Source organism: Pinus tabuliformis, chromosome 1_1 (assembly GCF_031772625.1).
Source record: "Pinus tabuliformis cultivar Carrire ecotype Pingquan chromosome 1_1, CPIR1, whole genome shotgun sequence".
Taxonomy (NCBI): domain Eukaryota; kingdom Viridiplantae; phylum Streptophyta; class Pinopsida; order Pinales; family Pinaceae; genus Pinus; species Pinus tabuliformis.
The window spans coordinates 859993287-860006242 of record NC_142297.1 but is presented as its reverse complement, the minus strand read 5'-3'; the positions used below and the strand labels follow the sequence as shown (position 1 = coordinate 860006242).

Sequence of the window (12956 nt, the reverse complement as noted above, 5' to 3'; positions counted from 1 at the left end):
AGGTTGGGGTTTTCGATTAAACACAGAGATGAAACCCTCAGATGAAAAACAAACAGTAAATGTAAACAAGTGTATATCCGCGGTGCAAGGGGAAGCCAACATGTGTACCTGTAAACGTTCGGCAGAATATTGCCTGAGGAAAGAGCAGACCGCCGAAAGAGCCACGGTGGCAGAACATCACAGTCTGCCATGCAACAGAGAGAGCCGATTACTTTGTTTATTCCTTAAGAAAATCATAGACAAAATCGAAAAGATCTTAAAAAACAGAAAACTTACCAAGTTGGTTTGAAGACTCACATCCTCAAAGAGGTAGCGCCATGGTGAGGTCACATGCTGGAAGAAAGCGACATAGGAGAATCGGCGCAGAGATGTGGGATAGACTCCCAGTTTTGGCGGAAGGATGCACAGAGCTGTGGAGCGCCAAACAGAGTCAGCGAAATCTCGATTAATCCGGGATATCCATAATATAAACGCGAAGTCACAGCCATGAGACGTGGAGCAATCTCCACCCTTGATCTTCCTCGAAGCCCTTACACCGTAGATCATGGTGGTAAATCCAAAGTGCAAGAGCAGGAAAGCTTCCAGCCTGGAAGGCCATGCCCAAGCATCAAGCGAGCGGAAGTAAAAGCTCAGTCCAGGTGTTCCGCAGAGGGAGCGCCAGCAAATAATGGTAGATGGGATTTAATATATTTCCGTAACCATATAACAAAGTTATCTATTGCATAGTGTCGAGGCGGTGTAGCATCATAATGGAGTTGGACAAGTAAACCAAAAGTTAAATTAAACCATTTTTACCCGTGATGGACAATATCAAATAGCAGTTTTATGCGACAGTATAAGCAACTATATAAAGATGGTGCAGACACCATGGTAAAAGAATTTTTTTTTTTACATAGGTGAGATATGTGACATTAATTTTTTTGTTTCATCCATATTTTTAAGTAGGTCTTTAAAATATAGTAAAGTTCAACAACACATCAGTTAAAGAAACCAAAAATATGTCATATCATAATTATTAAAATTAAAAGAAAAATTCATACTCATACAAAATCAAATCCAAATATTGATATATACAAATATTAACATAATTATAAAATAATAATAATAATAATAATAATAATAATTACAAATACATATTATAGAAAAAGCGAATGTGAACCAAACAAAAAAACTTTGAACTATTTGTTTAAAAGCACCCATATATATTCATTTAAAGATTCTCTACTTCATTTATCTGAAAAATGATTGATCAACCACTAGGAGCGGATCACAGTTCACCACATTCTCTATAACAAAAGATCCTCAGATGCTTTTCATGAAATTCTCTCCACACGAGTGCAAAATACTCGATGTAATATTGGCGCATCGTGCAGAACTTTTCTGTTCCTCTCCTTTTGGATATCAGCTATTAATATTACAAGATTACGTGAGAAGAAGAGAGGGCCGTTATATTTCTCTATTTCTATCTTAACGCACTATATATAATTAATTTATAAAAAAAAATTAAAATTAAAAATAATAAGTTTTTCAATTCAAAGTTATATTTTACTCATTTTCAGCTTAAGTTGTTTAATATGTAAAATTGGAGGTTTTAAAGGAAATGAATCTGGCTCGAAATTGAATCCCAAATTCCATGTAAAATGTCACTTCATCAATAAGTTAAAATTTTCCCTAATTTAATGTAATTTGCAACTGGAAGTAAAGATGAAGTCAAACTTAATATGTAAATTTACAATGTAAATATGTTCCTTTTAATTCCTGTATTGCTAATTTATGCATTTGTAACATCAAATTATCCTGTATTGCTAATTTATGCATTTGTAACATCAAATTACATATTTACATCTTAATGCATTTAACATTTTTTATTATAAGGTTTACATATTTTGAAAACAAATTTTATGGAGAATTACGAGTTTTCTTCTTTAATCATATAAGGAGTGAGATAATATATCTTATTTTGTCCTGTGATCTAAAAAAATATAATATATATTTTTTTGTTAAAATAGTTCATGTGGTTTTAAATAAATTTTTACTTTTTTCTTCTAATTTTAGATATATTTTGTCGGGGCTTATTTGGTTTTTTGATAGAATATTTAATGAACTAAATTTTATTAAAAAAATTATCTTATAAGTTGAGAATGGAAATTCATAATTAAAAGAATCCATTCTTTACAGGAAACTAGTCTCCAAACTTTCATCTTTCTATTTTCCAAACAACAATAATTTTTTCTAGAGCATTATGCTAATTATAATATTTTTCTTTTCAATGGTACCACATATCATGTCCTCAACACATAAATCTTTGCACAATATTCTCATACGAGATCATAAGAATTTTTATCATTTTACCAATCTCTTTTTAATAATAAAAAACGGATTGAAAATTCTCCCATTTAGGGCATTGCTTCTCTCTTTTGTGACCCCACTCTACATTTTATTTCTCCCTATGTGGAAATTATGTAAAAGCTATACTTCTCAACTACTCTAATCGATAGAGAATCTCCACAATAATTTCAATGTAATTGACAACTACAACTTATTGCATTTCTAGTAGGTTATCCCATTATAACTTCTTACATAACATCTATAACTCATTTCATATAATGTAATAGGAAACAATGCAATTTAGTTGGCTTAAGAAAACATAATTTCCATTTAAACAACATCAAGAAATTCTCATTTCCACTTTTTTTTGCATCTCTAGCTACAAAATATATGGAAATGCCTTAGTTGGCATTGTTAAGCGATAGACACAAGGCACACATATGATTGCTAAGAGTTTAGTTTAAGCTAAAATACACTTCTATATGATTATTTCTTAAAATTTAGCCCAAGAATGATTTTATTGTAACTTAAAACTAATTTTGATTGTTTTGTCCTTTCATGACCACAATCACTTGTAGACATGATAATAATAAGAAGGCATTTGATATTATTTCTAGCTCTCATATTTGAATTCAGTTGTCATGTGCATTAAGAAAAACTTTTTCATGACTCTTAATCACCTAGTTGTTGCTTATGGTGATAAAATTGAGTTTTTATGTATTTCATTAAGGAGCCTAAATCATCTAGTTGTTGCTTACCATGGTAAAATCACTTCATCTATGTTTGAGACTATTATCATGGAACTTCGACCACTTATCAAGTGTGTGCCCATTCAAAATTCAAATTGAATAGTGCTTTTTCTTAAGCAGGACATAATGTAGCAGGAATATTTTGTTACCTGCACGACTATTTTGTTACCACCTACCTCGGTTATTTTGCTTTGTTAATGGGGTTGGTATACATATTAACATAGATCTATTTATAACATGTATTCATTTAGGTTTTAATAGTATTAGATATACTCTTAAGTTTTATATGTATTATTTAATTTGAAAACCACAAGTTTTTTATATGAAATTATATATTCACCCATTTCAAATGTAATTGGTAACTCAAAGTTAAGATGACATCAAACTTAGTTTTCTTCTCAAAATAGCATGCACAATCTACTTTGGATGGCTTGAAGTGTAGAAATAATTTTGATTGTTTTTTTAGTTTTCTTCTCAAAATAGCATGCACAATCTACATTGTATGGTTTGAAGTGTAGAAATAATTTTGATTGTTTTTTGCTTCTTGTTTTGGCCTTTTTTTTTTCCGTAATTTTAGATATATTTTCTTAATGTTTTTTTAATTTTTATACAAAATTGAACAACTAAAAGTTTATCCTAGTGGATGAGAAGGAAAATTCATCGTTAAAACAATATATTCCTTCTGAAGAAACTATTCTCCAAGCTTGAATCCTTGTATTTTCCAAACAACTATAATTTATTCTAGAGCAGAATATTATTTAAAAGATTACTCATTTTGAGAATAATCTCGTATTTATACATAAAGTGATGGTCTACTAAAAATCCCAAAGGTTACATTGTCTTTACCCATTGGTTGATGTTGTATTTCACATCAGTACCATATAACAAGAAACAACTCAACGCGACTACACACACCCATTAATAATAACTTTTACCAGTTTTGTTTTAGCTAGTGCAACCATATAAATTAAATTACTAGTATACAAATGAATCCATGATAAGCATCGAAACACTCAACCCATTATACATCTCACATATAGCACATAAAAATGAATCATAAAAGTTAACTAAATTATACATTTACTTTAAATTATCATTATTAATTATAAAAATAATTAATATATGAGTTAAATATATATATATTTTAAAAATATGTGACAATATTCCAGATTCATCCCCACTTTACCATGGAAATTCTTAACTCAAGTAAGTAGATCTTACAATACTATGGGCGAATACCATGTATCTTAACCCCTGATATGTGAATATTTCTATGACTTTTCTAGCATATTACATGGAGGTTAAATCTCTACAATTCACCTAATAGTTATTAATAATGATGAGAATCCTATTCTCAAATAAACAAGTCTATCGACATAATAAGAAAAATGTACAACTTAATCATTTATGTGATGACTTCTCCCATTTATGACATAGATCTCCTCTTTATGACCTCGATCTTAACAACTTAATCATTTATGTGACGACTTCTCCCCTTTATGACATAGATCTCCTCTTTATGACCTAGATCTTAATGCATTCAATAGAATTACACTTTAAGTTCTAATTTTTTTTAATTGAAAATCATAAAATTTTCAATTCTAAGTTATATTTTACCCATTTTCAATACTAAAGTAAATTTAATGTGTTTTCTCATTAATAGAGGAAAATGACTCTTTCAAGGGTTGTTTCTATTTAATTTTAATCTAAATTCGGTAAATATTTTTAAAAGAGTGAGTTTAAGTTGATTCATATGTAGAATCCAGTGAAATATGGGTTTTCATGCAATTGAATCCATTTATACATTCAAAAACATATTAAAAAAAAACACATTCTTGCTTGAAATTGAATCCCCAAATTCTGGGGAAAATGACTTTTCATCTATAAGTTGAACTCTGCCCTAATTTAATGTGATTTGCAACTAGAGGTCGATATTTATTTGTAAATTTACATTGTAAATGTGTTCCTTTTAATTCTTGTATTGCTAACTTTTGTATTTATAACATCTTGAAGAAATTAAAGCCATTCCATATATAGATTTATTGTATATGTACATTTTACCGTATATAATTTTTTTTATTATAAGATTTTACATATTTTGAGTTTTTTTTTAATGGAGAATTATCATTTTTCTTCTTTAATCATGTAAGGATTGAGATAGTATATCTTATTTTGTTATTAGATCTAATTGTTTAAAATTTTTAATATAAATTTTCTTTTGAGTAATAGAAACATTTTCAGAAGAAATCACATCAGAAGAATTTGGTCGACATGTTTCAAACCAAATTGTGTGGTTCATCATCGGGACAAAGTGAAGAATCATATCATAGTTGTAAGTTAAATTGGGAGATGGGCCTTCTAGCAGCAAAAAGGAAACAACTATATTTGACTAGGTCAGGAATACTAGAGAAAGAATATTAATTTGAGAAACCACTTTTAATTAATTTAAAATATTTAAATTACTTTGATTTGAATCTTTATTTTTATTATACTTTTTTAAAACTAAGTTAGTTTTCAATTTAGTCCCCTGCTTCTCCCTCTCCCCCTTCCCATTTCCTGCTCTCTTACCCTCCCGCTCTCACTCCCCCTTCTACTCTCCAATTTTGTCCCCCCTCTTTCTATCTCCCTCCTCACCCCTCTCTCCTCCCTCTCCCCCTCTCCCACTCCCCCCTCTCTCTCTATTTATCCCTCCCTCTCTCTCTCTCCCCTCTCCCCCTCTCCTCCTCTCTCTATGCCTCTCCCTCTCCATCTCCCTCTCCCTCTCTCTGCCCCTCCCGCTCTCACTCCCCCTCTCTCCCTCCACCTCTCTCTCACTTCATTCACCCCCCCTTCCCCATTTATCTCTCTCTATCTCTCTCTCTCTTCTCCCTCCCTCCACCTCATTCTCTCCCTCTCTCACCCCCTCTCCATCTCACTCTCTCTCTCTCTCTATCACTCTCTCTCTCTCTCACTCACTCACTCACTCTCTGCCTTCTCTTCTCTCCCCCTCTCCCTCTCTCTCTCTATATCTCTCTCACTCCCTCTCTCTCTGTCACTCTCACTCACTCCCTCTATCTCAGTCTTCCCCTCTCCCTCTTCCCCCCTCTCCTCCCTCCCACTCTCTCCCTTCATCTCCCTCCATCTCACACTCCCCCTCTCCCTCTCTCGCCATATCCCCTTCCCCCACTCCCGCCCGCTCCCCCTCACCATATCTCCCTGCCAATCCTTCACAGCCCCCTGCCCCTCTTTGTTTCTCTCACACTCTTTATCACTCTCTCTCTCTTCCTCTCCCTACCTTCCCCCCAACTCTCCCTCCCTCTCCCTCTATCTCTCCCTCTCCGCCCTCCCCCTATCCCACTCTCTTCCCATCCCCCACGCCCTCCCCTCTCCCTCTCTCTCTTCCCCCCCATCTCACTCTCTCACCCCACCCTCTCTCTCACACTCTCTCTCCCTCCCCAGCTCCTAACCCCCACACTCTCTCCCCCCACTTCCTCCCTCTCTCACCCACACTGCTTCCCGATCACTTCTTTCTTCTTCTACCTCCCTCCCTCTCCCTCTCCTACTCTCCCTCTCGCTACATCTCTCCCTCCCCTTCCTATTCTCTCTCTCTCTCCCTTTCTCTACCCTTTTCCCCTCCCTCCTATGATTCTCCTGCCCTCTCTCCATCTCCCTCTCCCCCTCCCCTTCTCCTGCCTCCTCTTCATCTCCCTCCCTTTTGTGCTCTCTCTCTCTCTCTCCCTCCTCCCTATCCCTCTCTCTCCCTCTCTCTTTCCATCTCCCTCTACCCCTCTCCCACTATCTTCCCCTCACCCTCCCCCTCTCCTGCTCCCTCTCTCTCTCTCTCTCCCTTGACCCTCTCTCGGTCTCTCCCTCTCCCACTCCCCTTCTCTCCCCCACATATCTCTCTCTCTCTTCCCACCTCTATCCCCCTCTGCCACACCATCTCCCCCTCCCTTTCCACTTTCCACACCCCCTCTCTCCCCCTTATCTCTGTCTCACTCCCTCCCTCTCCACTTGCCACCACCCCCCTATCTAACCCTTATCTCTGTCTCACTCCCTCCCTCTCTCACCCTTTCTACCTCTTCCTCTCTTCTTTCTCCCTCTCCCTTCATTCTTCTATCTCCCTCTCTCCCTTTCTGTCTCGTTCCCTCCTTCTCTCTCCCTGTCCCCCTCGGTCTCTCTCTCTCTCTCTCTGCCCATCTCTCTCTCCTACCTCCCTTCTCTTTCCCACTATCTCCCTCCCTCCTCCTCCCCTTCCGCTCCCATGTCTCTCTCTCTCTCTCTCTCTCTCTCTCTCTCTCTCTCTCTCCCCCCTCCCAATATCTTCCCCATCTCCATCCTCCTATCCTGTTCTCTCTCCCCTCTCCCTCTTTTCCTCCCTCACTCTCTCCCTCTCCATGTCACCCTATCCAACTCTCTCCCCCTCCCACTACCTCTTCCCCTCTCCTTCTCACCATCTCTCCCCCTAGCTACCTCTCTCTCTTTCCCTCTCCCTACCCCTCTCCCCCACTCCCTCTCCTTATCCTACTCTCTCCCCACATACCTCTCTCTTTCTCTTCCCCACTCTCTCTCCCTATTCTCTTCTCTTGCATGCCTATATCCCTCTCTCCCTCTCTATATGCCCCACTCCCTCTCCCTATCCTCCTCTCTCCCACACCTCTCTATCTCTCTCTCTTCCACCCCCCCTCTACCTTCTCCCTCCCTCTCTCTCCCCTCTCCCTCCTCCTCTCTTCTTTATCTCTCTCCCTCTCTCTCTATCTCTGTCTCTCTCCCTCTCCCTCCTTCTCTCTCTCTCTCTCTCTCTCTCTATCCCCTCTTTCAAACTATCTTCCTCCCTCTTCCTCTCCTTCTAGCCCTCACCCTCTCTTGCCCTCTCCTGCTCTCCATCCCCCTCAACTACTCTCTCGCTCTCTCTCCCTCTCCCTCTCCCACTATCTTCCTCTCTCTCCCTTTCACCCAGCCCTTCTCTTGCTCTATCCTCCTCTCCATCCCCCTCTTCCCCTCTCTCCCTCTCTCACTCCCCTCCCGCTCCTTCTCCCCCTCTCACTCCCCTCCTGCTCCTTCTCCCCCTCTCCCCTCACATCTATCTCTTTCTTTTCCCCTCTCCCTTCATCTCTCCCACTCTCCCTCTCCCTACCTTCCTCTCTTCCTCAACTCTCTCACCCTCCTCCCCATCTCTATGTTGCCACCCCCTCTCTCTCTCTCATCCCCTTTCCCTCTATCCCTCCCCTTTGCTCTCCCCCTCTTGCTCCCTCTACCCTTATATCCCTCTCTTTCACTGCTTCCCCCCCCCCTCTACCCTCTCTCTCTCTCTCTCCCTCCCCACTTTCATTATCTCTTTCGCTTTGAATATCACCATGACATCATCAAACAAGCTAAAGAATGCCATTTAACAAACAAAAACATAATCATCGTTATCATAATCATATCATTTAACGAATACAATCCACATCATGTAGCAGAAGAAACAACTTATCAATTAGAAATCAATTCTCAGCATATTATCTAAGAAACACAATTATTGTATGATCTAACAAAAAATAAAACAAATAATACTAAAATATATACACATTAAAAGTGCACAAAATTAGCAACATGATATTATGTTTCAATGCAATCATATTATCTAATTATCAAAAGAACAACCATCATATCACATAAAGAAAAAAAAAATACTTTCATTTAAAAAAACACGTAAAATACACCAACATATACATATCATTTTAAATAAAAAACAATGTCTATACATAAATATCAATGTCATCTCATCTAAAAAAATATATCATATTATAAAAAATACAATTTACGGGTACATTAAAAAAAATAAATTAACCATCTTTTCACATTTAAATAAACAAACACATCCATTTCACATATCTCATAAAAATAAAAATAAAAGCAACTCATGAATAAATTATTTTCTATCATCCAATTTCCAAAAAATAAATAATTACATATAACAAAATAGTACAAAAATATGCTTTGACATTATAAATAATAAATTGTAAATCAAAACATACAATTTACAAAAATATTTTTATTTAATTTCAAATCAATAAATAATTATACAAATGTAAATATAATTACACAATTCAAATACACTAATTAATTAAGTAAAAACTCATTCACTACTAACCATATAAATATAAATGACACAATCAAATACCATAGAATATAGAACAACAACTTTAATTTAATTATATTAGTTTTATTTGTTATATATTTAATAATTTAATATAAATATTTATTGAATAAATTAAATATTTAAAATAAGAAAATCAAATATTAAAAAAAAAAAATGTTTATATAAATATTTAAAATAATTATATGTAAGAAAAATAATTTAAAATAAGTAAATTGAGGTTGACAGATAAATAAGTGGAGTAAAAAGAGAAATCTATCTTATGGATGATGATAGTGAGAAGCAACTACGTCTTAACAAGTTGACGCACATAGGGAAGATATATGTAGGAGTCCAAAAACTTCTAAAGGTAATAAAAGGATTCAGAATAGCAGTGTTAGAAGAGCTCAAAAACAACTTAAAAGGTGAAATAGGGAATGATATACAGTTGAAGCTTCACCAGACTTTGAGAGACCGACAAAGAACTAATGATGTTTAGAGGTTTTATGATGAAGAACATTGCTATCAAACATAATAGAGAAAAAAGATTGAAAGACTTTAGGAACAAAAACAAAGCAAGAAGAAATAAATAAAACTAGAATTAAGAGGAATTAATGGGATTGCATGCTGACCAAAAAGAGAAAAAATATATTAATGAGATCCAAGAGAGAAAAATGAGATTAATGAGATGGAGGGAGCCAGAGAATAAAGATGGGAGCAATAACAAAGTATAAAGATTTTAAAACATTAACATTAGACGAGGTATGTTATGAAAGAGTAGATGCAGTAGACATAAAGGACAATAAAATTAAATATTTTATTTTAATCTATGATACCAAAACCAAAAAATAAATCATAAATATGAATATGAATATACAATAAATACCTGTGATTGCGGTATCAAATATCATCCATGCATCCCTTTTCGCTGATCCTCTTGGTCAAATTCAGATACGCTCCTTTTTTATCCAAAGCTACAAGGTACGAACATATAGAAAAAACAGAAAGAGCTACAGGAACAACAAGCATAGAGTCATAGTCAGGTAGACAAAACATCGACATGTACAACATGAAGCAAATACAATGACATTGCAAATGATGAAACAACTATGCTCTTCATTCATCTTATTTCTCTTCTCCATCAAAAGCACCACAGAGACAATATTGACAGAAACAAAACAGAGACAATATAGACAGAAACAATAGAGACAATGCTCTTCATTTCTCTTATTTCTCTTCTCTATCAAAAAGACTACATAGACAATATCGACAGAAACAACACAGAGACAATATAGAAAAAAACAACAAAGACAATATAGACAGAAATAAAAGAACTAACACAGAGTCACAGCCACACAAACATTGACATACACAAGAAAATAAAAAATGAAATACAAAAAGTTCCTTCGACTGCTACCGCTACCGCCATCTCTGGCAGGCCTGGCTGAAGAATATAGTGCATAGGCATGATTCTCAAGGCCAATTCTAGAAGCGGAACTTTATTTAGCTGTAGCTCCTCTCCAGAATTAGGAAATTCCATTAAATTTTGCTGTTGTTGTTTCCTAGCTGCGGCATGAATGATGTGAACTCGGGAATAAGCTGGCATTGTCGAGGCTAGACTATGTGGTCTAAGAACAGGCTCCGCTGCAGAGTTGTACTGAAGTAGATCCACATGAGCAGCCGACACCTAACTCTGCAGCATGGAGATCGCTCCAACGCACCCATAAACGGGATCTTTCAAACGAGCTTCAGCTTCATATGCCAGAGAATTCACCGCTTGCCCCCGCTGATGGAGCTCCAAATCGTTGAGTATTTGTGCAATGTTGATTGCTCCGAAGATCTTGTGAATGTTGGCAAATTTTTGAGGTTCTTGCGGAGAAAAATAAGGCGCAAATACACACTATGAAGTACAGTTTCTTCTTAGGAATTTGAAGGCAGCGCATGGTGAGTTCGACGAATTCGAAGCCATCTCTGCCATGGAAGATAAACCATCATGGTTTACAATGGTGGAAAAGAACTAGAAATTTTCTTGATATAACTAGAGAACGCACCTTTTCTTGATATAGAATTTTTTTTAATTCCCAATGGGGCACACTTAGCTGCAAGATCGAAATCGTCCAGGTAAGTACCCGAATTGGGTTGCTGAAATTTCACAGGCACACGCAACTGAGAAAATCTTGGTTTATTTGAGTGCCACACGGACGCCATTGAAGACGAATTTTTCATTCAAAGTACCAAACCCTGGTGGTGATCTTGGCTCAATTTTTTAGTGGAAATTGGCCGGAACCCTAACTTGTGCTCAACAAAGCATTATATGAATAGTTAACCCTAAATCAAAACATTGTGCTTAGATGGCAAGGGCTAACTAGCCATATATTGTGTCGTAAATGCTGGCCCATCTATGTATGTGGTGCACGTCAGTGGGATGGCATACATAACTCCGGCGGGCGACGACGGAGACCTTTCCGGCAGCCGGTTCGGGACCCTCCATGCCAACCCATGCGTACAACTCACCTGATTTGCAATCAATTCTTCCCTGATCTCTGCGGGCTAATGTGAATTTTAAATTTGCTGCCTCGGCGCTTCGAGTTGAATCGACTGCATGTACGAGCTCCAAATGCATTAATGATTGTTCATTTGAATTTTGAAAACTCGCCCCGCCTAAACACTGAAATTTGGATTTCAAATTTTGGTGATGGCTAAATCAGTTTCATTCCTTCAAGGCGTAAGGAGCTGCGTTCCCTTATCACGATGTGCTCAAGCGGAGATTGAAGAATATAGTTCCCATACCACAGGAAGAAGTCGCATCCTAGCTCTTATGGTATAGGTCCACTGAGCTGATTTCCGTGGAGCCAAAGCTGCGCCAAGCTAGAGCAGTTTCCTAGCTCTGCAGGAACCTATCAGCTCAAATTGTTGCGTTGTGTTGTGACTATAATCTAGTGACTGATTTTATACAGCCATAATCGTTGGGTATACTTCTTATGAGCGAATTGTCTCGTATATTGTTGAGTTCAGGTGGAAGGGAGATTGTGAGGAAATTGGATTGTGCCGGTCAGAGAGTTACCGTAGAGGGCGAACACTTTGAGTTTCGTAATGTTCCCAACAACGCTAAGAAACATTGTAAGTCTATGGAAATTGTAATTGTCATGGACAAGAACGCGATGAGTGATGATGTGCCGTGAGTGCTGTAAGAGGCGGTGGAGGAGGCAACTTGTGCGTCGTGATTGCCTGCAAAATAAAACTGGTGACAAAAGCCATCCACCAATGGCAATACAACATGCCTTTCGTGGAAGAGGATCTGTTCATGCGTGTTCAGTTCCTTTGCATTAACGTGGAAGGAGGGACGAAAAAGGATATGAATGCATTGTTCCAAGGAATGTATCTGAATGTATCTAGGATGTAAGGAGAAGTTCTTGAAGATTATGAACACAACCTTCCTATAGTTGAAGATGGCGGAGAACGTGTAGTAAAATGAACTGGATCGAGTCCACGTCCTTCATTGGAGGGACTGCTAACGTGAGTAAATTGACAGAAAGATACTATTCCAACAAAGTCCACTTCAAAATAAAGTCAGATATGGCAGTAACACCACTGCCCATATCAGGCCTCCAAGGATTGTTCGACATCCTCGAAGGAGTACGTACACATTTTTTTCTCCTCTGGGAGGGATAATGAATAGGATTCCTTCCTATGCGATGCCCTTCCCTCACAGAGATGGAAAAATCTTTGACATACAAGACAAAGTGGTTTGGAAAAACAACATCAACCATGAGCACTAC

General features: G+C 37.2%; 1 protein-coding gene across 1 annotated transcript; it reads right to left on the bottom strand.

Annotated features, from left to right (window-relative positions):
- Nucleotides 1-10864: 10864 nt before the first annotated feature.
- Nucleotides 10865-11800, bottom strand: LOC149216995 (protein LATERAL ORGAN BOUNDARIES-like). The gene is made up of 3 exons (XM_089390102.1): nt 11612-11800; nt 11229-11319; nt 10865-11046 (listed from the first exon to the last, which is right to left on the bottom strand). Exons 1-3 carry the CDS (start codon nt 11798-11800, stop codon nt 10865-10867), a joined length of 462 nt encoding a protein of 153 aa, XP_089246228.1.
- Nucleotides 11801-12956: the final 1156 nt, after the last annotated feature.